This window comes from Dreissena polymorpha, chromosome 1, assembly GCF_020536995.1.
Source record: "Dreissena polymorpha isolate Duluth1 chromosome 1, UMN_Dpol_1.0, whole genome shotgun sequence".
Taxonomy (NCBI): Eukaryota; Metazoa; Mollusca; class Bivalvia; order Myida; family Dreissenidae; genus Dreissena; species Dreissena polymorpha.
Genome location: NC_068355.1, coordinates 209,171,493 through 209,199,489, shown reverse-complemented (window position 1 = coordinate 209,199,489; position 27,997 = coordinate 209,171,493). Strand labels below are relative to the sequence as shown.

General features: G+C 33.6%; 1 protein-coding gene and 1 long non-coding RNA gene across 2 annotated transcripts; one reads left to right on the top strand and one right to left on the bottom strand.

The window, feature by feature from the left end:
- Positions 1–5,584: 5,584 nt before the first annotated feature.
- On the bottom strand, positions 5,585–9,956 carry LOC127864826 (uncharacterized). Its single transcript, XR_008042305.1, has 4 exons — positions 9,546–9,956; positions 8,617–8,681; positions 8,016–8,125; positions 5,585–5,840 (listed from the first exon to the last, which is right to left on the bottom strand). It is a non-coding gene; the product is annotated as an uncharacterized LOC127864826 (long non-coding RNA).
- A 10,256-nt stretch (positions 9,957–20,212) lies between these two features.
- Positions 20,213–24,806, top strand: LOC127864816 (uncharacterized). Its single transcript, XM_052404706.1, has 4 exons — positions 20,213–20,353; positions 20,637–21,555; positions 21,815–21,889; positions 23,269–24,806. Exons 2-4 carry the CDS (start codon positions 20,658–20,660, stop codon positions 24,108–24,110), a joined length of 1,815 nt encoding a protein of 604 aa, XP_052260666.1. The 5' UTR covers positions 20,213–20,353; positions 20,637–20,657; the 3' UTR covers positions 24,111–24,806.
- Positions 24,807–27,997: the final 3,191 nt, after the last annotated feature.

The window sequence follows — 27,997 nt, the reverse complement described above, 5'->3', positions numbered from 1 at the left end:
TTAGTCCATACACAATTTTGGTATAGTCATCGCAAAAGCCGAAAATGTGTTTAAGCGGAACAACGAATGAGAATGTTTCCTTAGGGTTAGGCTTCTGAATAATGTATGCTTGTCTAATAGCAAATCCTGAGTTATCTGCAATAACAGCTGTTGCCGCAGTATCTTTAAACAAAAGCTGATTGAGCCCTTGTGGTTTAGAAAAGCCATCAGGATACTTTAGCATTGCAATCATGGTAGTAGCCTGTCAAGGATGATTCAACGATTCTACTTGTTGATCGGATAGTTTATACGTAATATTTGAAAGCAAATGCATAAGTCCATTGTTTCTTAACGATACTGCATCATCGTCTGCGTATGCAGTTCCATTGACTTTAGTAAGTCTCCCTTCAATAAGTAGGTACGATTCTGCAGGATGAGTAAAGCTATCATACAAACCGATGTCGATGCCATATCTCCTGGTGAATTTAAATTCGTACCATTTACAGGCTCATACGCCTTAAATTCATTTTGTTCAACTGATTCATCAATTGTTATAGCTTCTGTAAAATTTAATATTTCGCTTGACATTATTATTTTAAAAGATAGAATTTTATTAAGCAAGACGAAGACCGGATCCTGTGTTCAACATGTTTACAAGATCTCGAATCGCGATCGCGGATATCTCTTCGTCCCGACGCCTGAACCTGCAAGAATCTTGTTATTGTTTGTTGACTTACTAGAGCCCATATTACTTAATGATGCTAACACGTCCCTCGATTATTGCGTTAAATTTTGATTGGTTGGTGTATTATATCCATCAATCACAGCCTTAGCTGTGGCTATTGCTATATCTTTTAACATCAATAGCTTTTAAACCAACTTCTTTCTTTTACAACCGATTTTCCAGCTTCGATAGCCTCTTTACTTAGTTCTGTTTTCGATGCGCTTCTCACTTTCGATGCCACCGTTTTTGCGACATTTGCAGCGCTTTGGCAGCTGTTGATCCTACTCTTCGCTTAAATGCATTTGAGACGGTATCAAATATTCCAGCACCGCCAATAACGTGTTTTTTTATATACCTTCGTTTAGTTATTACACACATTTTTAAATAAGCAACATTATTTTTTTATAATATGCTTTAACTATTACCCCTTTTCTCAACAGTTCATCTGCTATGTCCACGATTTCATTTCTAACTCCAGTATTACCTGCGTTATGACTGCTAAATCGTAATGTAAGCATATCAACGAGTGTGTTCGGATCAGTAGGCATTAACGCTATTACCTCTCCTTTCTTCTTGAATAATGAAGGCATTTTAGTGCCTTTTTAGGTTTTAAATATGCTTCATAGATTGGTTGAATCATTTTTCGGTACTTCTCTCTAGAACTTAATTTAACCTTACCCATGTCAGGATTCACAATGGCATTGGTGCTTAGTAAAATTGTTTTGTAGAAGTCAATGTGAAGTATATTTATCGGAATCAGGATATGTCGATATAATTATCTCCCAAAGTCCTAGGGTTCGATTATATTTTGTTTCTCCAATAATAATAGCATCTCGAGATAGTTTAACCTCTGAATCCCAAATGTAAAAAGCGTCACCTTTATCATACAGTCCAAATGTTTTATCGGTTAGTTGTTTGCCTGCCATTGATCTCGAGTATTCAGTTGCTATTGCACCTTGTTCTATTAATGATTCTTTAGGTACTTTATCCTCTGCTGCTTGTATGCTTTGGTATTGAGGAAGAGAAATTGCATTTGCATGAGCGCTAGCTGTTAATGCTGCCGGCAGTGCTTGTATCGCACTTGAAGTTGCTTCTTTCAACTATCTTTGCGAATCGGTGATAGGTTTGTAAAGTTTTGTTAGTTTCATTTGTTGTTTAATGTCTCCTAGCTTTTCATCTAAAGTCTTTACGAATTTTATCTTTTAACATAAGATGCTCATACGCAAAGGAGTCCTTTTTCCGGATCTGTTCCCAGCAAACAAATTACGTCTATTTAAGATTGTTAAGACGTTGCTCTGAGACGTCTTTATGACGTCTTATTTTGAAAGTTTTTTTGACGTCTTTCCGTATCATAAAAAAGACGTCTTTTGCGACGTCTTAATTGTGTCTTTTTTTGGTTGTTTTTAAAGTTTTTTTGACGTCTTTTCAAGACGTGAAAAAGACGTCTTTTGCGACGTCTTTATTATGTGTTTTTTGGTTGTTTTTGAAAGTTTTTTTGACGTGTTTTCGTGACGCGAAAAAGACGTCTTTTTGCGACGTCTTTATCACGTCTTATTTTGAAATGTTTTTTGACGTCTTTCCGCATTGTGAAAAAGACGTCTTTTGCGACGTTTTTATTATGTGTTTTTTTGTTGTTTTTGAAAGTTTTTTTGACGTCTTTTCATGACGCGAAAAAGACGTCTTTTTGCGACGTCTTTATCACGTCTTATTTTCAAAGGTTTTTTGACGTCTTTCCGTTTCGTGAAAAAGACGTCTTTTCCGACGTCTTTATTGTGTCTTTTTTTGGTTGTTTTTTCAAGGTTTTTTGACGTCTTTTCGAGACGTGAAAAAGACGTCTTTTGCGACGTCTTTATTATGTGTTTTTTTGGTTGTTTTTGAAAGTTTTTTTGACGTGTTTTCGTGACGCGAAAAAGACGTCTTTTTGCGACGTCTTTATCACGTCTTATTTTGAAAGGTTTTTTGACGTCTTTCCGCATTGTGAAAAAGACGTCTTTTGCGACGTCTTTATTATGTGTTTTTTTTGTTGTTTTTGAAAGTTTTTTTGACGTCTTTTCATGACGCGAAAAAGACGTCTTTTTGCGACGTCTTTATCACGTCTTATTTTGAAAGGTTTTTTGACGTCTTTCCGTTTCGTGAAAAAGACGTCTTTTCCGACGTCTTTATTGTGTCTTTTTTTGGTTGTTTTTGAAAGGTTTTTTGACGTCTTTTCGAGACGTGAAAAAGACGTCTTTTGCGACGTCTTTATTATGTCTTTTTTTGGTTGTTTTCGAAAGGTTCTTTGACGTCTTTTCGTGACGCTAAAAAGACGTCTTTTTCGCGTTACGAAAAGACGTCAAAAAAACTTTCAAAAACAACCAAGAAAAGACATAATAAAGACGTCTTTTACAAGCCACGAAAAGACGTCAAAAAAACTTTTGAAGGTTTTTTGACGTCTTTTCGCGACGTAAAAAGACGTCTTTTGTGACGTCTTTATACAGTTTTGTTGGTGTGGTTTTGGAAAGTTTTTTCGACGTCTTTTCGTGACGAGGGCAAGTAGAGCTTGTCTATTTCTTTGAAAAGACTATCTAAATATACAGCACTGTAATACATAATCAATAACAATTAAGCAATGACACAGAATTATCACGTTTTGAGTTACGTTAAAGATTTTATTTCAGAATCAGTAGGCCATAAGCCCATGTGAACATGCACATATGTACATAAACAGGCAAGTCACATGATACAATGAAAATGAAAAAGTTGTGTTGAAATAAATCAAGAACCAATAAATTTATAGGAATGAGTTGTGCTAAATAATTAAATATAACAAAGATGCTGGTTAATAATACGAGCAGAGGCAAAATGGGGGTTGGGTCGGGGAACACAAATATGCGAAGGTGTATATAATTATACATTTTTATCTTGTGGGCTCTATATCTCTGTTCGTTTAATTTATGTCAACACAAAATATATACAACGGTCATATACAAATAACCAGAAACGTAGATACATGTAACATCAACGTCTCTGAAATAACACATAATATATTATACATTACAATGAAATGTATTATACATTACAACGATTTGCTTCTCACATATTATATCCAAATCTTTATACATTTATTTTTTATAATCGTAACTTTCAAAAACATAACTATGTTGATAATTTAATGATTTGTTTCAAAGTTGCCCAAAAGATACGCAACATGCATGAACACATTTCGTTATTCTAATGGTTTTTTTTAAGAGACCCCATGATCTGTCAATAAACACATGCGTTACAAAAGTACACATTCAATGATATGTCAGTATTTGTGTTAAATATTTATCAATAAATTACCAGTAGAGACTTGGTGTACGAGAAATCATATCATTATATTACAGTGTGAAAGACATGATACAAAAAGCATGGGCCACTATATTACACAAAGTCAATATTACAGAAGAGACGCAATGCATATATGCAAACTCATATGATAGTTACATATTACAATAGTTTGTCTTATAGATGTCAGTAGGGACGCAATATACAAGAACTAATAGCAGTTTTACAATATATATCAATAGAGACAAAATACAAATAAACAAATATGACTATATCAGTTTTCTCTGTCGTAATTTCTAACGGAAAACAAATTTACAAAACATTGGATGAATATGTTTCTCGAAATACATCAAGAGGGCATATTAAAGAGACACAAATGTCATACACACAGGCATGTGATTATGATTAAAATGCTTTTCTAACTTGTCATAGAGGCTGAATACACATGAACGTATGATAATACTAATATTGTGCATTGCACTATCAAAAGAGACATTGGGTGTCTTTAACAAATTATGTATAATTTGTGTCTTGTTCTGAGAAAACTGGGAAAAATGCTTGTGCGTAAAGTGTTATCCCAGATTAGCCTGTGCAGTCTGCACAGGCTAATCTTGGACGACACTTTCCGCTTAAACTGGATGTTCGCTAAGAAGAGACATCATTTAAACGAAAAATTCCATAAAAGCAGAAATTGTCGTCCCTGATTAGCCTGTGCGGACTGCACTGGCTAATCTGGGATGACAATTAACACACAAGCATTATGCCCAGTTTTCTCAGAACACGACGAGTTTACATATCTGAACATAATTAATCAAAATGCAAACTTAAGACAAACATAGGTTGTGATAGACAATTAAGTGGATGCTCCCAAAATGGTGTTTGTAAAAAATATAAACAGGTACAATTACCAAGAGGCAACGTTAATTGTAAATGTTTAAAAGAGTGCTCTAAAGGAGAATCTGAGATATGTCATGGGGCAATGGGATATCCGAATAGAATTACAAATGAAATGTCAAGAGTTTTTATTTAAAACTAAGTATTTATATTGTACATACATTAAAGGGACTGTAAACCAGGAATTTCGAAAAAATAAAAGTTCTAAAATAGATCTACCGTATTTTTTTACAATTATTAGTTTATGTTGATTAAAATATCACGACTGGTATATTACATTACTTGAAAAAAGTTCATATTTGCAGTATATTCGGTAATAAAATTTTGCGATGTGAAATCAAAAGTACATCGCGAAAATAGGTAACATAACGATATACACACTATAAATAACGCAAGTAGAGTGATTATGTATATATAAAATATATCAAATTCACTACGCATGCACAATTTGCATTTCTGGGTTTACCACGTGACGATGATGATTAATCGACTTGCGTTAACTGGTAATTACCTGGTATACATACCCAGTAAAAATAAATAAATACAAAAATAAAGTAAAAAAAAAAAAAAAATTCAAGTAAGGTTATATACCAGTGGTGATATTTTAATCAATATAAACTAATAATTGTAAACAAAAATACATTATTTTAGAACTTTTCTTTTTTCATCATTAGAGGTTTACAGTCCCTTTAACTATACATACTGGTCAAGTGTAAAACACAAAAGGGCAATGACAAATCACTATGGCAGGATTGGTGGTCCTTGACCAGCTATTGAGCAGTCCCAATATGGAATGAAATGATATTAACACATTAAGATAAGGGTTTTTCGAGCCATCGGCCCACTCCGCCTTTTCTGTCAGGCGCCTACTTTAAAATCTTTGCAAGGGCCTCCTCCAGGTCTTTTTCTGTATGGCTTATACTTTGGCTTACACTAGCTGTGCAGAATATAAAAAAATAACAGTCACAAAAAGGACTATCATATAGAACAATTTTGGCTGCAATTTTTATACATTGTAATGCAAGTGCTTCATTGTACATCGAGACAACAGCACTTTGACACACAACTGTTGTAGTGCATATAAAATCTGATATAGGCTACATAAGCCCTGCATGGTCAGATACTGTTCTGTTGGATAATTGCCTGTAGTAAACCAAATACCATATTCGTCCCATCTAACACCCATGCTCCTATATAACCGCCCTACATGTTTTCAGAATGCAAATGAATAAGCGCCCTTTCTAAAAAGCAATCATACAACATTTCTTCGCAGTTATACCAATGTTTTCAATCTATCTATGAGGTCAGTTGGGCTGGAAAATATCATTTTACACAGAATCTCTAATCCACCTGCTTTGTCACAGTGCCTATATTTATTTGTCACACTACACTTAAGAATACCTATGTGCTTAAAAAAATGCGACAATTTTGCTAATTTCTTTTGGAACATGTCCCACAATGTATCCTTCTTTTAATACAGAAATCGGGTATTTGTCACACGGATTATCTATTTCACGCTTTGTTTGTAATTCCTCTCCGCAATTAGGAGTCTAGATATGTCTATACACGTGATATCCTCAAATAGCAGACATATATTCAAATGATGACATTTTTAGTGTTGACCTTGCTGAACTGTTTACATTCCTAACTCACGCGCACTGTTGATAACGTCATGAACTTGATGATAAACGCCATGATCATTAGAGTTGGAGGTAGACGCTACGGATGAATTGTTTACGCTACGGATGAATTGTTTTACTAGTCTTATGCTTCAATTTAGTACCCTTTTAAGCCCCCCCCCCCCCATTTTTTTCAGAATTTTATTAGCGCTACATGGGACGAATACGGTATGGTTAGATTACTTCTACTTTTCTAATAACCATTTGTCCCCAAAACATACTTTTCCATATGTGATATATAACAAGTATACAGTGATATATAACAAAAACTGTCTGCTGACAGAATGCTCCACTTTTATCAGTTTTTAATTATGTAGTGGAATTTATTAGTACATGTGTATTTGGGTTACCTGCTCATCTAAAATGAGTCCTCTGTGACATACATTTGACAAATATTAAATTTAGCGTTATCTGCCCTTAAGAAATGGGACAGGGTTCATTTTGGGTTGTTTACATGCATACTCAATTTAAACAAAATACCTTTGAGAGTTTCTGAGTAATAGAAAAAGGTTAACCAACAATGAAAAGTTTAAGTCCAAAAATGACAACTCTCATAAAATTAAATTTAGAGTTATCTGCCCTTGTTATTTGTGTAGTGGAATCAACTATTATTTAAGAAACCTGCCCATCTAAAATGGACATGATCAAAAAGAATAATACATATTAATCAAAAAAGGGTAATTACTATGACAAACTTAAAATTAGTATTATCTGGACAAAAAGGTTAAAGCCGGCCAAGTTGATATTGGTATATTTTCCCATTTATGTTATGTGTCGCAAAAAAGTGATAATGAGTCAAAATGTGATGGAATTAATGTCAGATGTGCAAAAAATTTGGTCAAAATCGGTCAGGAAATGCCCATATTCAAAACAATGATAGGGCTTTTCAATTTCTGTCATGGACAGAAATGATCTAAATTTAAACAAGCGCGGGTCACATGTAAAACCACATGATCATTGCATCATTGTTTACAACGTCATTTGCCATGGAGAAACTGTATTATTTAGTAGTTCTTCTTTGTTTTGAAAAGCGCAGAAGTAGAAATTACGCATTTTATACATAGATGGTGACGTCACTACGTTATCGTCAGTCAGACCGGTGTGTACACAATGGAAATCATGTGAAATTGGCGCTCACGTGACCCAAAGTGTGCATGTGCACAGGTCATTTTGTACATGATAAGGTTTCGTATTAATGATGCTTTTGGCATTTTGTGGAACAATATTTGCGAAAATCAGTATGGAAGAGTTTAGAATGTATCTGATGAATACTGATAAATTCTGGTCAGTTGAGAAAACCAAATTGTTTTGAGAAATATCAACTCGGCCGGCTTTAACCAACGCCGATGCCAACGAGAGAGTCATGACAATAGCTCCACTTTTTCCCGAAAAGTGGAGCTAAACCATATTTGTGTACAGAACAAGCACAATACCTTTAAAGACAGAATACACTGTTGTCTGCTTTATTCCAATTTTTGGTTCAACATTAGGCCTTGACTGTCCGCTTAAGTTGAACTTCGCCGTGAGGGAGACATTCATCACCCTGAAATCAGAAGTCCAAAAGTAAGAGTTCAAGTTTAAATAGTAACTTAAAGAAACAAGTTCATAGAATCGGGCCTTTTTGATGAATGTCATACAAAGTTTTCTTATTACAGAACCAGTAATATGAACAACAATGTAAAAGAAAATTATTTAAACAAAGAAACACAATTATATACACAATTATATACACACACATTCATTTTTTATTCTAATAAATAACATTTTAAAATTGTTTAACCCTTTATCTCTCAACAGATCTGTTTAAGAATTTTTTATTTGATAGATATTAACAGATATTAGCATAGATAAATATAAACTTACTTAAGTGAATGAGGTTTTAATATATGGACTTGTTTATACATAAATAGCAACAATCACAGTTTGAATTGATCATTTTATTACTTGGGATGTGCATTTTGCTTTTGTTAAATAGACTAATAAAAGAGCATAAGTATTTCAATAAATAAACTTTATTGCAAAACGTATACTTACTTCTGCATCATTCTTTTAACATTTTCTCGAATAGTTTTTCCCCCAACAGTCGACAATAGGCGGATCTAAAATGATTGCTAGAATTAGTTTTGAGAAAGAACTCCGACAGTAACCATACACATGAACATTTGGGTTGTGAACAGGTTATTGTTTACGAACTTATCATTTTCTTTGGCCAAAAATTGTCTACTATCATAATCATACTATATAATGGTCAACTATTTGTCACTGTATTCATTTAAGGGGCCTTATTGGCAATTAAGGGCGTAGGAAAGCCTAAATCCACAGATACCGGTAAATGCATAAGCTTTACATAGTAAGTCATTGAAATTCGGCTGTTTTTACTCACCATGGCTGGTAAATTTTGAGTCGGACAAGTAAAAAGTGTGTCGGGCGAGTGACTTTTCCTTCTTTATTCATATAAATTATATTTATATACATGAATGTACCAATTTTCGGGCTGGTAAATTGAAAATGCTTATTTCGATGACTGATGTACCATTTATAAGTATAAAATTGCACATTAAACAAATTCAATTTACGTATTTACTAGTTGCTGTCGCTTTTCAACAGATTGGAGCGTGTTTTCCAGCTCCCCAACGTCCAATAAATGAGTATAAGCATAAATTGGTATAACGTCTCCGTGGTACGAATTTGCCTCAGCCAATCATCACAATTAACTAAATGGTGAAGACACCTCTGACATTACATGTACATTTTAAATCCGCACAAACTTGAAAACCAGCTAGAACTTATTTTCATTTACTTTTTATCGGAGTTCAAACTGTTACTAGGACAAACAACAACGTGAATTACAAGCTATAAAGCTTTGACACGAAAACATATGACAAATCATTGGAATAGAATATTCAATACACAACGGAATCTAGATCATCCCGTACTTCACGTTAGTATTTGAAAATGCTTACCTGGTTGTTATTTGTTCATCGTTATTGTGTCTTAAAACTCTATAATAAAGTAGTGACTGTGATAATTTAAAAGTTAAACACCACGAGACGACGCAAACGAAAAACAGCGCACTCTATACTTTCCGCGTTCGATGGTGACGTCACGGCATTATTTATTTCAGGGGAAACAAATCATGCTGCATGAAGATAAAGTCGATCGTACATTAATTTGCGTTTCTTAAAATTAATTCCTATGACAAAAATCCACACATTAATACATTAATAATGTTTCGTTTTAATCAATACATAATATATCATCTAAAAGTATATGAAACTCCTGCAGAGACATTACAAAAAAGGAAACCATTGTTATCAAGCGCAAGTCATATGGGAATTTAAGGAAAATGACCAATTGCCTAGTATAGAACAATACTTTATAAAACAGCACAACACAGAAAAAAACGTTATCAAAGCTAAAAATATAAATAAGCAATTGACTTTTTCAGACGACTGTATACAGTAATGTTGAATGGGTCTTTTCGACGTCTTTTAAAAGACGTCATTAATATATCGCTAAAAACACGTCTTTTCGACGTCTTTAAAAAGACGTTATTATCATATCGCTAAAGAGACGACGTTGAAAAGACGCCTTTTTTATGTCTTTTAAAAGACGTCGTTATTATCTCGGTAAAAAGACGTCTGTTCGACGTATTTTAAAAGACGTCATTACTATCTCGCCAAAAAGACGTCTTGTCGACGTCTTTAAAAAGACGTCTTTACAGAGTTACGTTATAACGACGTCTTTTTTACGTCTTTTAAAAGACCGTCATTATTTACTCTGTTTATGACGTAAAACGTGATTTTAGACGCAAAACGTTATTTTAGACGCGATTTTAGACGTGATTTTAGACGTGATTTATGACGTAAAACGTGATTTTAGACGTGGTTTTAGGCGTAAAACGTTATTTTAGACGTGATTTGAGACGCGATTTTAGACGTGATTTTAGACGTGTTTTAGACGTAAAACGTGATTTTAGACGTGATTTGAGACGCGATTTTATACGTGATTTTTAATGTCGTACGTTTATTTCCAACGTGTTCATCTGTTTTTCTCTCGATTTACTAAACATGCTTTAAAGCGTTAAAATTGCATCTTCGCGTTTTTTGAAATAAGAGACTGTTTTGTTTTTTCGTCTATACCTACTCGTACTTAAGATCTTATTTCTTCTTTCATTTGATTGCATTTATCTAGTTCACTTAGAATCAGTGAGTATTCTTCATCAGAAATTTGATCGTTGCTAATGCCTTTGATATAAGATCACTTATTGTATTCAACTTTGCATCTGCAAGTGTTTTGATTTTTGTCATGCTTTTAAGCTTTCATTGATAGCTTTTTATTGGTTTGACTTCCAACGATAGACAATAGTCCTAAACCTAAGGCAGCAGCTTCCATTGCTATTGAAACTGGCGTTGCAATGATTGTACTTAATACTCCTATCCCCGTAGCACCTAACACCATTGAATAAACAACAAGAGCGTTGTCTACTCCTGCTACAACTAGTTACATTAAGAATCTTTGTACTCCATTTTTATATTTAAAAAAAATTTTTTTTAAAACGACTGATGTGTAACAAAACATAAAGATTCACCTTCAACAATATATACTGTAACGTCTGAGTTGTTTTGAATTGTAACAATTATGTCGTCAACAGATTCAGCAATAGTCTCTTCTTGTAAACTACATCTCTTTACCTTTAAACTTTGTCGGAGCGATACCGAACAAACACCTTGAAATAGCCGTAAACCTATTTTTAATGAAATAGTAAGTGCTGCTTTCGGTTGAATAGTTAGCGATTGCTACGTCGAAATACTCCATTAACCATACAGTGGCTCTTCAGGATGTGCAAGATTCTCGTGTGACAACCATTTAACTGACGCTGGTGGTGGTCGTTTAGACTGGTGGATAAACTTGTGAATTGGCATACTGTATCTTTGCATTTTTATGTATGTAAATATTTTTTTAGAAGCATCCCTAATATGGGTATACTGCTAAATGGTGAATTCGGTCTTAGTAGCAATCCTGATCCTGTGCTCATGTACATTTCATTTTCCAGATTTAAGATACAGCCCCTCTCCTAACGAACTACCTTTCTTCCACGGAGCTAAATACAATCCTTTACCTAATTGTGCTACTTTACAACCTCCTCCGATTTTCTTTTAATACGTAACACCTGATCCACTAATTTTGTTAACAACTTTACTACCGGCTGCGGCTCCTACACCGGTTCTCAAGCCGGTTGCAAGTCCTGATAAAACGCTTGACATAAGAAACTTACCCGCGGTTGCCAACGCCGGCAAAATAGCTCCAATAAATCCCCCTTCAACTTTTGCGTTGTGTTCTATTTGTGTTTTTGACATTTTAAGCGTCACTCCTTTTCCAGTTTGATGCGCTTTTGTTATTTTGTTGATCTGTGCTTGAGTGAGGGCTAACACATCTTCTCCAGATAAATGTGATAAAAGGATAGACGCTGCCTCTCCTGCTTGAATAGCTTTTTTAATATTTTCACTCTGACCTTCACTAATATTTACTTTAAATTAATGTAACGACTCATTTTATTTATGAACCCGGTTTTTCCGTCCAGCACTTTTTGGTTACATCATAAATAGCTTGATGTCCAACATTTTGTGAATTTTAAGCTGGTGTGTTAACCACAAAATTGTATTTCAGTGCTGAGTTTGTGGAAAGTCCTACGATTTAATAAATTGAAAAAAAAAATGTTAAGGCATTTTGCAAAAACAGACAATTTATATTGGTTTAAAGTCAATGATGTAACAGATTGGATACCACTTAGCAAACATGATTTGTATACAAAATCTTAAAATATTCTCGTTGAAATAAACGGCATTGATTCATCATCACGGCGTTTCGACCTCATCCTTGTTCCTATTAAAACAGTTGTAGACGCTACACAAGTTATGTAAAAACAGTTTGAGATCTGACTTCAAGATGTAACATATTGGACACAAACTGTTACATCACCATTCATAAAAGATAATGATTGTCTGACTGAAAATTGCATAGGTTTGTGCCTTTTTTAAGTTTTTTTTATCCAAGAAATAACCTTTATTGATAATATTGAATTAAAGTAGCCCAATAATTTTTGGTAGAGTGATGGAAACAGCATCGCAGGGGCACTATAAAAGGTATACGTTTTTTGTCCAGAATCCGCATGTATTTGTTACAAATTTTTGTACTAACAGGGTAGTACTTGGTAGTTTTGTGATATTTATCAACAAGATGTATGTTAATCGTATCAAATATGCCCACAACATTTACAAAAACATTCATGAAATATATATTTTACATGTTTTTTGGGATTTTTGGGATGTAACTAAAAAGTGCTGGACGGAAAAAAACGGGCTCATATGATTTAATTTATTTTTACTTTTCTCTTATATGAAATCTTATCGAAAGATCTCCACCACGCAAATTTACAAGTTTTCCGTTTTCATCAGTAAGTTATGTCTCAATTGACGAAATTGTCGATAAATTAACAGGTAAATAAACCAAATTAACTGGTGTTTCCATAATGTTAAACCTGGGTCCGACTGATGGGAAAAAACTATATACAACGTTGTCAGTCGAATTGTTAACATATGATTAGTTAACTATATCACTAGTTACTCTCAAGCTACTAATACTTAATATATTTACAATATTTTCTGACTCGTTATATCCCGATGCGTATACTTCTGCATTAAACCCCAATACCGTACTGATAGAGTTTGCAGGTGTAAGGTCTATTTTATAATTTGGTGCTATTTTTAGTACTGTTTTAAGTATGCTGTCGTTCGGCTCTAGCGTTATAGCGTTCTCGTCCAAGACATAGCTGTAATGCCCATTTTCCCTCATTATTCGTTGTACGTAATCGTTAATATTTATATTAACCCAAGCTACTCCGTTGTCAGGACTATAGCGAAAATTATTTTTTAAAGAGTCTATATTCGGACATGAATAGTAGGTATCCAATTCACGTATTTTTTGTCTACATCTAGTGAAATTGTTGGACATAAAGAAGTACAAATTCGAGAGCTATTACCTTTCAATATAATGTGAAAGGAATTTTTCGGACCTGTATTAATCCTAATTTGTTCTAATACTGTTACTATGCGTTCTAATAGTTTTATGTCCATTTGTATTAAGAAATTTTTTTTAATAGTGAGGTATGTTAAAGTAGTCAAATCCTGATCTATACTTACCATTAGTTTTTGTACTAGTAAGATCTAAAACAGCAAATCCATGAGGACAGTCCCAGGCTACTTAACAAAAACTTCTAAATTCTTCTTTTGACATATCAGTTGAAACGTGATCGTTGTAGATGTGATTAATATTTTTCATGTCCTGGGCGAACAAACAAATAAGGTATGCATTTCCACGTATAGTTTGTCTTGGAAGTTTGAAGTAGTTTTGTGCAAGATGAAATCATTCTACATTGCTGTGACATCCTCTTATGTAATAAGTTTCACATTTGTTTTGTTTTTCCAACTGAAGGTCGTCAAAAATCATTAACTTTTTTTTACTCAAGTCTCTAGGATCAGGTACATCATCAGACGTATCAACAAAATTACATTCAATATCAGCTGGCTTATCTAAATTTTTAGCAATTAATTCAACTAAAAGAGCTGGTGGAACGTCATTCTCTATTATATAGTCTTGTTTGGCAAACAATTTTAGAATCTCTTCTTTAGGTAGCTTTTCTTTAAACGCTTTCTTAATAATTATGTACTCCGGCTGAAATAGCGACTTGCAAAAACCTTGCAAGTTGTTGTAGTCTAACCATCCTGGTCGTAGTAAAAGGTTTAACAATAGTATAGTTTTTCCACATCCGCTTTTACCAATAATAAGACCTCGTATTGATCTCGGTAAAAGTCTACCATTGCATCTTTTTGAAATAACATCATTCCATGAAAGATCTTTAACTTATATGTTAAATATAAATTTTTATATATATTGCGTAAAGTGCAAAAGCAAAACTGAAACAATTGATGTGCAAAATGTTGTCAGTAAAAACAATAATCCAATGCTTCGCGGAAAGTGCGCCGTTTGCGGTTGTGTTAAAACACATTTTGTAAAAATGCATACTAAAACTGAGGAGACTTGGTTTCGTCGTTGAATTCGGTAACTAGTAAAGTAAAGCTTCCTTGGGCTAAATTTTCCGGTGAAATGCATATTACAGGAATGAACCTTGCGGGACCTGGAACTAATTTAAACGAGCGATTAACTTCAACTGATTCTTATAAAGACTGGAGTAAACCAGTTGATCGAGTTGATAATGCTGCCTACCATCATGATTTAGCTTACAAACACTTTCCATATACAGCAAGTAGAAACGCAGCTGATAAAATTATGCTTGAACAAATGGATGCTTTTAAAGACCCAACGATCCGTGAAAGAATTGAGCGTAGTATAATAAAGCCGATAATATCTACCAAGGCAAAGTTTGGGTTAGGTTATAAGGGGAAAAAAGTCGTGGCTAAAGAACTAAAATGGACTGATCAACTCGCAGACGAACTGCATAGACCCGTTGTAAAACGTTTAAAAGAATAGTCGTTGCCCATGGCATTGATAAAATATGGGCTGCTGATTTAGTAGACATGCAAGCTTTTGCTAAGTGTAATGGTAGTGTAAAATACTTGCTAACAATTATTGATGCATTTTCAAAATATGGTTGGGTTGTTCCATTTAAGAGTAAAACCGTAGTTGCGGTTGCAGAAGCATTTCACAAAATATTTAAGGAGAGGCAACCCCAAAAGTTGTGGGTCGATAAAGGAAAAGAGTTCTACAATAAAAATGTAATGGCATTGGGGGTTGAGTTGTATTCCTCAGAACACGAAGAGAAAAGTTCCGTGGTAGAGCGGTGGAACAGAATAATGAAGGAAAAAATGTTCAAATACTTTTCAACCAACTCTACCAGAAAATATGTCGATGTCTTAAATGAAATGGTCAATGCTTATAACATCACAAAGCATTCATCCATTAAAATGCCACCCGTTGATGCTAGTGATAAAAAGAACGAAAGCAGTGTTTTGTTCAATTTGTACTCCAAACACCCTCAAAAGTACGGCACGCCACTATTTTAAGTCGGTGATAAGGTGAGAATCACTAAGAAAAAGGAAATATTTGAAAAAGGATATACGCCTAGATGGATTTAGGAGGTTTTTTCAGTGTCACAAGTTCAATATACAGTCCACCGACGTATAAGATCAAAGATCTTCATTCATGGCGAGGAAATACAGGGTACGTTTTATGAAAAGGAACTACAAAATACAAGTCAAGAAGTATATAGCATTGAAAAAGTTATTCGAAAACGCGGGACAAGTCTTGGATATCCCGAATCGTTTAATTCATGGGTTGGCAATAAAAGCCTTATATACTTGTAATAGTCATTTTCATACCCAAGTTTGGGTTTGGAAATGAACCTTCATCCTTTTTAAAATCAATTAAATGATGATCCAGTACAAAGAAGATGTCACCTGTTTTTCTTAGGTTTTAAACGTATAGCATTTCGAGTATTCATTCGTTTTTGATCATGTTAAAAGTTTAATTAAACTTTATTTAGATGCTCATTTGGTGGTGGTGGGTTTTCAATTTGCTGAATACTCCGCTGAATCAACTCTTGTACCGTTTTGTTATCCATTTTATATAGTAAAAAAATACTTAAGTCATTTTCAGTTTGTGTGTGTAAAATTCAAGAATAATGGTAGTGTTCAAAAGTCCTCCATCAACCTGTTTTGTGCCAGCCGCCGGTCACGACAGTTCTGATGATGTTGAAAAAATTGAATTTTTATGTCTTTCGCGAAATATGGTTAAGGTGTGGCTTTAATTTGGTTGATTTTTGGATTAAAATTCAAGCATAACGTTGTTTAAGCTATCATAAATGAACATAATAACATTAACGTGGTTAAAATAATTATATCATAAACGTGCTTAAACCATACCAGCAATATAGCTTAAATAATTCATCCATCAACGTGTTTAAAATAATACTTTCATAAACGTGAATAAAGAACAATCACAAACATAAATATATAAACGTGGTTATAGATAACCATAAACATAATTACAATAAATGTGGTTAAACCATACCAGCAATATATCTAAAATAATGCAACCATATTCGTGGTTCAAATAAAATGTATCCATATTCGTGGTTAAAATAACATTCAACCATATTCGTGGTTCAAATAAAATTCAACCATATTCGCGATTAAAATAAAATTCAACCATATTCGTGGTTAAAATAAAATTCAACCATATTCATGGTTAAAATAAATTTCAACCATATCGTGGTTAAAATAACATTTAACCATATTCGTGGTTAAAATAAAATTCAACCATATTCGTATTTAAAATAAAATTCAACCATATTCGTGGTTAAAATAAAATTCAACAATATTCGTGGTTAAAGTAACATTCAACCATATTCGTGGTAAAAATAAAATTCAACCATATTCGTGGTTAAAATAAAATTCAACCATATTCGTGGTTAAAATAAATTTCAACGATATTCGTGGTTAAAATAAAAGCCAACTATATTCGTGGTTAAAATAAAATTCAAACATATTCGTGGTTAAAATAAAATTCAACCATATTCGTGGTTAAAAATCGAGATGAACCAGCCGCGCATATTTATATTTACTAACATCTAAATTGATATTCAAACATGAAATGTTAATTTAGATATAGTAAAGTTGATGGCAAATGCGTATATGTACCGTGCAATGCGAAATCTGCTTTGGTCTGAAATGTTACAAAGATTCGCTAATGAATATCACCGAGACTGTTCACGTAGAAATCAAAATGTTTTCTTAGTCGTGTACATTTTTATATTAACTTTAAAAACGATACGTACATCAGACATATTTATAAATATTTTAGGGCAAAGGCGGATGTGCACTTTTTCAGTTAGACAATCTGCATCGTCCTGATATGTTACAATGATTCGCTAATGAATATCTCAGAGACTGTTAAAATATTAAAATCCGAATTTTTCTAAGTCGTGTTCATTTTTATATTACCGTTAAAATGATAGGTACATCTGAAATATTTATAAAGTACCAATAATGTTTTAGACATAAAGGATATATACTTGTACATAGTCTAACTCGGCCTGAAATCTATTGTATTGTTTTTTAACTCCCGCGAAAATATTAAAGTTAAAAGCATAAAGTAGTAGACTATAGATGTGATATCACTTATATACTTCTACTTAATTGATTATTTTCAGAAATATTTAATTACGTTTTAGGCAGTTGAAAGGTGTACGTTTAAAAAAGCTAGCTCGGTCTGTAATACTTTTTTACGTATTGGAGCTAAATATTGGTTCAGAGACACATATTTTTTCAAATCTGTTTTTTTTTTTAATTTTTATATTGTGCTTAATTCATCAACGCTACTATACATACTGAAACTTTTTTCATGTTTAACATGTTTAGTTCTATTGTGCGAAGTCATGAAATGTTGTTTATTGGAATCAAGCGGGCGGACTTGCTGCAGTAGCGCATGAAAACGCCAGATAACAGCGTGATTTCAGCGACTGTTCGTTTGATGTCACGTGATATAGATCTCGTTTTCGCCGGAACATTTTTTGTCAGAAACATTTTTTAAAGGGAATTCGTTATGTAATATACATGTATTCCTTAAGTCCATACCATCATATTGAACACACATACGCGTGAATCTATACTCTGATTAGTCACTTAATGCCAATCAAGCTGTGAGAGCTTTATCATTGCTGGCGACGGATATTACTTATTATTCCTTAGTTTTATTTCTTTTCCAATTATTATAAGTTGTGTACTGCTTCACATTTATGAAATTTGATTGCATTTTGTTTGACATCATGAAAATACTGAACGTCAAATACTACAAATAGTCAAGTATGTTGAGACTTGGTATGTTTTTCGTGGAGATTCTGATCATTTAAAAGACAGTGACGAATATGTCAGCAGAATTTCTCACTATCTTTAGCAATGTTGTCCTTCTTGTACCGCCAATAAAAGTAAAATTGCTAACGACAAACTTCCTATCTATAGTCATCGTTGCAGGATACACACTAGTATCACAATGAATGGTCAGCAAACGTACTACAATTACTATATTCGTACCAATAAACGTAATTTTAACAGCATTTTCTGTTCGTACGGTTTTGTCGTACCAATTGTCAACCCATCCACATTATGCAGGTACTAAATAATAATCAAAAACGCATATAATGATGTAAAACAGCCCTTGCGAAAAAACAATGCCCACGTTTATGAGCGTTCGTGACCAACAAAAAATCTATAAAAACATTTTTCGATCCGGAATCGAAATCACAAATCTATAAATATATTTACTTCAACCAACTGTTATTTAAGGTAGCGCACCCGTATTGATTTCCCGCAATTCATTTTACGATCATTACCGATCTTCTATGATCCGTTATTTCCGAGAGATGAATTATATATTTTTTTCAAACTTCGAATTTTGATATATGTTTACGTCATTCCTTTATAATACAGTATTGTCACAATAAATATTGACTTTGATCCAAATATCATCTGGAAAGTACGATTTCGCGATTCCTTTAAAGATCGCGGAGCCTTTTTAACTGTTTACTTATTGATATCTAATTTAAGCTTTTACTAATGTGAAGTTGTCTTGGCCGAATGGTTAAGGCGATAGATTAGAAATCTTTTGGGATCTTCCCGTGCAGGTTCGAATCCTGCCGACATCGCATACTTTTTGCGTCGCGTTTTATTTCTTTTCTAACATATTTGATTTAATATATCATATAAGCTATATTTGTTTTAAAATATGTTGCAATGTTGATGCACATTATTCAATTTTGAAAATTGGAACAATGTTATGGCTAAATTGGGTGATTTACTGCTGAAAATACGAATCATAAATGTTGCATTTTTATTTTTAGTTCAAAAAATAAACGGTAAATCTGTCTATTTCTTGGTATTTTTGCTTTATATAGTGTATCTATAAAAACTAAGCTCAAAATATTACTTAAATGATACTAATTTTGAATTTTATGACACTTTGTTTTTAACCTACCCACTTTCTACTTGGCTGAAACCACGTACATTTCATGGCGCTCTTCCATAAATAACAAGTTATAAAAACTGTCTGTAAAAGAAAACTTTGTTCATCTTGTTTAAACGTTAAACACCTTTATTGCATCTGTACACACCAAATACATGCTCATATTTGGAAATCTGAATGAAATATGGAACTTTCATATACCCCAGGGGTGCACATAAACTAAACCGAGTGTGGGGGTGGTTTTGAAAAAATCGATATTTTTTTTTTTAAGCATGGGCAGCCTACCTACACATTTGCATGTAGTTCAGTGAAATGATGCTGATTAAGAAAATAATACATTAGATTATATTTGGATAGGTGTCCATTACGGGTGCGCTACCTTAATTTGATCAAAACAGAAATGAAAATACTGTCACGTATTATTTGTTAATAAGCTATATTCTGGTTGTATTTAGTGAATGCGTACACCTTTATGAAACCTTCAAGTAATTGTAGCCATTAGCCACATTGAATACTTTTGTGATAAATTCACTTAAGTCATACATATATCGTCGTAATCATCTAGTTCATCGCAACCAAAATTGATAACGAAGTCGCCTTGAACTTTAAACAGCGAACTGCTGATAGTCCAATCGTTAGAAGAGGGCGTTTTTACAAAATGTTTTATATTGAATGTGCTTGGAATTTTCATGGCTGCATTCGGCAAAAGAACGGATACATTCTAATTTAGAAGGTAAAGCAAAAAGTAGAGTTGTATATTTTTCCTTATAAGTGCATTTCATTGAAGTAAACGGGATCATTTCAAATGCAACGAGTAGTTGTGGTCATTGCTAGTTTTTAACAAAAGCATAAATGAGATTGTAACACCTCACAAGATGAACCTTTTAAATATTGTATTTTGTAATGTAATACGATGCATATGAATTGGATTTGAATTGTTATTTTATTAAAATATATTGCATTAATCAAAATAAACATATTATCTTACATTCGGCACGTTCGGTTTCATTTTGTAGCAACGACCGCCCGGCTTTAAAATGGAAACCGGCAGACAAGAAACTGATATGGAAGTTTCAAGTGACATGATAGGGGACTTCATTGTAATCAAGTCCTGCGAACCATGTACAAGAAAGAACACGCCCAGCAAAGCAACGATTGTTTGCATAACCTGTAAGGAATATCTTTGCGAACCTTGCAGAAATATTCATATAATTTATAACCGGGGAAAACACGACACGGCTGTTATTGGTAATCCGAATTCAGCACCAGTTGTTCTTATGATGAAAGGTATGGACATATGTCGTGACCATGATAAAAATATCAAGTTTTTCTGTGAAGACCACTCCAAGCTCTGTTGCAGTACATGTGCGTTCATACACAGGAAGTGCGACAATGTCAATGAACTGGCCAGTCTATCAAGCCAAGAAGAATTAGAGCTGCAAGAATTGAAAAATATGCTTCTTAAACTGAAGACCGAGATATCCTCCATCATGGAAGGCTGTAAGCTATCAGAAGATGCATTAAGTGAGACCAATGCACATTTTCCAAAACAGTTTGATGAACTTAAAGAACGTTTTATCGAGATATTTGATAAAGCTAAGAAAAATATTAGTGATGAGGTAGATAACTTCGAGTCCGAAGAGGTGAAGCTATTAGGCGAATGGAATAAGGCTTCTTCGAAAGTTAACGAAGACATAAATCACTTGCTTCAGGTTAGTTCTGTTCTTGTCGAACATGGAACACCTCAACAAAAGTATATCATCACCATCAGAATCAAGGAGAAAATACAAGATATAGAAATCGATATTACTGAGCAGCGAAATAAGTATATCACTTCAAATGTTTCCTTAGAGTTTTCAAAACAATTAGTATCCCTTCTAAGAGAGGAGGAAGACATTGCAACACTTAAAGTAGAGCGACAGTTTACGCATAAAGGTTTGTTTTTCTGTGATAAAATATTTTGTATACAATTTTAATAACTATTCTTTAGAACGGCTTTCAGATATTAAATAAGAACGCATGTGTAGTGTAATATAATTTTTCATCGTGATGTGCAAGTCACAAAGCACATCGAGACTATATTGAATACACACATCCAATTCATATTTCTATTTAGTGGCAATAGCACTACAAAAGCACGTTATCCTGGACCTTGTGTGATGTACATGCACTAAAGAATAATTTGTTCTTTCAGATGTTGTGCAACCACATCCTAAGAAAACGCAAGAAACGTCTCAAATTAAACAAGGAACCACTGAATTAAATAAAGGTAAAGTATATAATAAGTTCGTGGCTCTTTACGAATATAAATAAAGTCACATAATTCATATTGAGCAAATCAGTGACTCTACGACAGATTACCAGACTACCAATTTTACATTAGTTTAATTTGTATCACACATTTAAGAGTTAACTTAACACAATCGGGCATTATTACATTACATACATAGACATACATACACCGAAAATTCGAGTTTGTGTATGAATATACAAGTATATAGCGTCACAAACACAAAAATATTAGAATTCTTGTTTTTGTTGTTATCGTCAAAATGTGTGTGAATTGTACCTTACATGTGTCTCTCACTTTGGCCGCCTGGATAATATATTTTTTATTATTATTTCCTTGTTAGTATATGAATGACCTTTAATTGGGTTGAATATACTTAGTTGTGTTACTTAAATTATATCTTCACACTAGTCCCCTACAATTGTAACAAGTAATTTACTCTAAATTCGTGAATACTTTTCATATAGAAATCATACAAGAATATAAGTCATTACGTACCTTAATTTTGACCTGCAAAACTTAAACAATAGTTCAAATGTGTTTCAATAAGCCGAAATCTGAAACGCAGGTAACATACCAAAACTGTGTGTATATATAGTTATCGTTTCCAACTTTAATGACATTTCATAAATGATATATCGTAATAAATTTTAAGCAAGTAATCACGCATGAAAGTGGGGATAAGTTTGGAAGCAGACGTGTCTTTTGTAATATATGGCGGGAGTAATGCCTAAGAAGACAACTTTGCCTGGACTATCACATAAATTGAAGTTCTACTATAAAATTAAGCATATATACATTTGAATATGTTGTGTAATATTGAGAAAGTTTATGATTGGATAGTTTGTATTAGAATATAGGGATGTATGTTTAAAGTGTACAACTTTTAACACTACTATTATAAAGTGAAAGAGGTCACATTAGTATTATTGTTGAGTAAGATAAGTATTTAGCAATGAAAGTAATAACTACAATGAAAATCATACCTTACAATTCTTATCAAACACTGAAACGCATTCACATCTCATCCCCTTACTATTCAGCAAAAGTAAACTGATCATTAATACGTTTGCAGGTTATCATCTTTGACCATTCCTATTTCTTTCGAATATAGACGTTGGAAAAATCCGGTCACATATGTTACTTTCAGGAAATACAATATTTTACACACGGGAATATATTATTTATAAAAAAAAAAAATACGAAATATTATATACACGTCTTAGACATTGATTGGTCCTTAACTATTTTATTGTTCATAGAGCAATACAGTGAGGCTAAATTTAATATACTTAATTAAATTTTATTATCGATTAGTTATACTGTTAATCAGGAATGTTTCATTCCGGTTGTTCAAGCGACAGCTCAGTTAGCCCCGATTAAACCAGTCCTCATGGAGCTGCTTGTGTCCGTGGATATCAAACAGACTGGTGATGATGGGAAGCGACCTCGTATCACTGGGCTCGACTTCCTACCGGACGGGAGACTGGTAGTCGTAGATAACATGAATGGAAAATGTATCTTAATGAATGACCAACTGCAAAGAAAAGGAACGCCGTACAAGTTTAACACAGTCCCATTTGACGTTGTATGTTTGTCTCAGGGTGAACTTGCGGTAACGATGAGTGATAAGACAGTTTGTCTTTTGACATTGACTCCTGACAATGCCATATGTCTGATCAGGAAGATTTATACATCCACCCGTGTCTTCTCCATATGCTGCATGAACCCGACAAACATGGTCGTTAGTACATACGATGATTTACGTCCAGTGAGAATAATAACGCAGGCCGGTAAGGAATCGGACTTTGATCACGTGCCGTTTCCTAAGAAAGAGTACAAACATGAAGAGAGCAAGTGCACTTATGTTCCATCAAAGAACACGTTGGTGCTGACTGACAGGTTCGCACATACAGTGTACATGTACGACACAGTGAAAGGCACGTCTAGAGCAATCACACATGATAACATAAAGCAACCAATTCGTCCCTGCATCGGGCCCGATGACACAGTGCTAGTGTGCAGTGGGGCTAAGAACTCCATCGTACGCCTAACAGTTGAAGGTGAAATACTCGATACATACTCATTGGACATGGAATGGCCGTATGCATTGTGTATGAATAAAGATGGGAACAGATTGGCAGTATCGGCGGGTAGTGCCATTGGAATAAGAAAATTGAGAATTTACAACTTATCATAAATATGATAACTTCCGATAGCAATTTATCGTATTTAAAAGACTGCACATGTACTATTTACTTGTATGTTTGTTGAAAGGGACTATTTAGGTTTATGCTATTTGGTCGTTAGTCTTGGTTAAATTGAGAATTTGTAAACTGCAACTTCATAAATAATGCACCTGCTCAAAGTATAACCATGTGTGTTTGAATAACGGTGAACAAGTGGGTTAAGTGCATGATTACATCACATATATGTTATCTCTGGATGATGTTGCACCTTTTATTTTTCAGTCAATATCCTTAGTTCAGTTTGGGAATACTATCTACGACATTTCATATATAACTCTTACCATTATCGTAAATTTGTAAATAATATTATATACGTATACATGTTATTATTAGTGTTATTGTTACCAATTTATTTGGCCATACCACTTCAAATACTTTATTCGGCAAATGTGCACTTGTAAAATTGTAAATTGCATATAGTTTGGTATATATTAAACAACTATCGTTTATTACCAGGCTTTAATATATATATTGAAAACTTCACAAAAAAGTATATCTGAACAATAACTACATGGTGCTGTATATATATACATATACGGATCAGTTCATTGAAATCACAGCACTCATCCGACATTGTTATGTAATCACTTTAAGTTGAAATGAAATCGTAATCATTTGAATCAAGACAATAAAGCATACACACCTGCTGTTTCTGTTGCATAGTTATTGACTGGACAAGAAAATTGGCGTGGTGGTTAATGTGCCCCACCATGAATGTGGCGTTAACATAATAGATGTGTCCCACCATGAATGTGGCGTTAACATAGTAGATGTGTCCCACCATGAATGTGGCGCTAAAATAGAAGATGTGATCGTAACTATGGCAATAAAATAAACATCTAAATCTAGGTATTCATAACACAGGCAAAAGAAAAGATGTTTGTAAAATGTGTATGCCTCCGTATGTGCATTGTAACATGTCACATTGAAATTTGTATTGATTAAATATGTTTAAAATTTGAATATCACAATTACCTTGACCTTTTACCTCATAGCTTTGTAACTGGTTGATCTTAAACAATAATCTACTTACAGTTCTAGTCAATAAACAACATATACATTTTGGATAATCTTACCACAAAGCATTTCATGATCCTATTAAATAAAATGGTCTTTAAAGAAAATTGATTCCATCCTACAAGAAGCTGTGATCTTGACCTTTGAACAATGGAGCTAAACTTTGATAAGCATCTCCCTTTACTCTTGAGTTACAAGCAAAGGCAATCGGATGGAAGAGGGATAAGGAACTGTCTAGATATCATGCGAATAGTTCTTTTGTTATAACAAGCTACTGTGACATTGACAGACGACATTTTTTACACACTCACTGGAACTTTGCCTGGTTCTGTAGTGCACCGATGAGTCCCTGCGTTGTAACATAAATGTTGTGTAGCATATTTAGGATTATATATATGTCATATTAAAATATGAAAAGTTAACAGATCCATATCGTTCCTGGGTGAGGATGGGTTACCAGTACTTAGTGCACACAGTGTCAGCACATAACAACTTTCCGACTGAATCAGACATCAATCCCCCCAAAAATAATGTGGCAAGACTTGAACTCGAACATGCGATCCTCGGATATAAAGTCCAAAGCTCTACCCACTGAGCGAGCGGGCCTTATATATAGATCAGTTTTTGGAAACACCACCTCAACAATAGCCTATATAACAAGGCTTTGGCAGAATTGTAAGAAATTGTACCCCTACCAATGAATTCCTTCATCAAATAAACATTGATGATTACCTTCATGCTGCCTTATATCTGTAAAAAATAGTAATTTTTCCAAATATCCAATCAATATCCATTCTATTTCACACAGAAGCATTAAGGGCTTTTTTACAATCATTATGCATTTAAGATTGATAAAACAAGTCCATCCGGACCTTGTACGTTCGCATGCTGATAGTCTCACATTTCGCACAAATGAGGCCTAATTGTTGCTTGTGTGGTTATAATTTGTTTTAATGGTAACAACAATAGACATAAGACGGACATTCGTCTATTCAACAGATAAATAATTGTTATTTCATCATAGTTTGACACACGGCGTGTATATTCTTAGAAACAACCAAGTCACACACATGAACGGACATCAGACATCTTCAAAGTATCATAACCCTGCAAAATACTGCAGCATGATATTTCGTTATGTGCAAATCGTCGCTTGGTAATGTAGCGTTCTATTATGAATTTAATTGCTTAAATTCCAGAAATTAGTCGCCAAAAACAGACTTTACAGGATTTATTTCTACTCATGTGCAGTCTTTTAAAAGGTGAATTTGGATATAATATAATTAACCTCTACGCATGCGCAGTCGATGTCAGGGGATGAATTGAAATAAAAAGACAGAGTAAATCAGTGACGTTAACGAGTAGGTGGGGCATAAACAACTATTTTTTTATGTAGAATTTTCTTTGTCGATGTCACGCATATTACATTTTATAATATTATGCTGCATTCAGCTTAGTATTGCATAGCCTATAAAACATGCCTTAAGTAAACTAAACAAAGATTTTTTTGTATAAGCACCGAGGATTTGAAAAAGAAACTGTGCGTGTTTGTAACATGGTTCAACTAGGATTATACGAAATATTTGCCATGCTAATCAGCAAAGATATAGCAATAAATAAAGATTGGTGTTATCGCGATATCCCGTCTATTCTCGGGGCAACCGATATTTCAGTCAAGTGAGAAAGATGACGCATCTTATCGTGATAATCTTATCTACACAAGGCCTGAACGTGGTGTCACAGGCATACCAGTAAACGCTCTTAATCCACAACAGGAACATGGTCTCAAAGAAAATGTGTTTGCACCTCCATTTGATTTGTTGTCTAGTTTTTTCAATTAAAATCTAATGTTTGAATATCAATTAAGTGGTTATATAAAAAGCTATAGCCAAACCAAATTACTGCGATTTTAGCATTTCCGATCGTCTTAATTGCAAATATCGATTTAAACTTTCAGCTGGCGATTTAAGTTAAATATGTTAAAGAAACGGATATTGTAAAAAAATCAAGTTTTCTCTATGTATTAATCAATATTCCCTACTTTAAAAGAGCACTTGGTACCTATTACTGCGCGTAATCGCCATACACGGCAAATGGGGTAATATATAATTAATTGATAAGAGCATCTATCCTGTACATTAAAAGTTATAGATAAACGAATTACGATATTTATGTGTCTAATGAGATACCGTTACACATTCAGAGGGACAGACTGACAGACACCCATTTTGACTTAAGCATAACGCAAAAGGTTTAAACAATAGCATTAAAATGTCTGGTTTTGTGAATGCACTTAAAAACTAAAACCTGTACGCATAAAACTACACTAGTCACCACACTAGAAGCCATATGGAGAGTAACTTTGCTTAAAATATGTAAACATATTAAATATATCAAAACTAACTGATAGGAGTTATGAAATGGTAATGTATACTTATTATTTATATCAGCATGCGTTAAATGCAAGGACAAACATTATTGTATATTGATTACACATTCTGACAAAAAGTTGCAAATTAAATATTGTCATAGGAATGTCCCGAAAATATAAAATATGTGTGTTTGACATAATGAAAAACCGGTCAGATTGAAATAAAGGAATAATGAAACTTTTAAGACATCATCAGTTTACAAAGTCTTGTTAATGCATTATCGTCTATTTGAATTATTTAATTTGATTTATAGCAATCAAACAATTCTAATACAATTCAGGACAATACAAACCTAACGAATATATAACATAAAATGATTTCTCAAACCATTGGTTGGTAGATATATAGTCTTACCGTACCCTTAGCCCATCCTTTCACACAAAACGCAC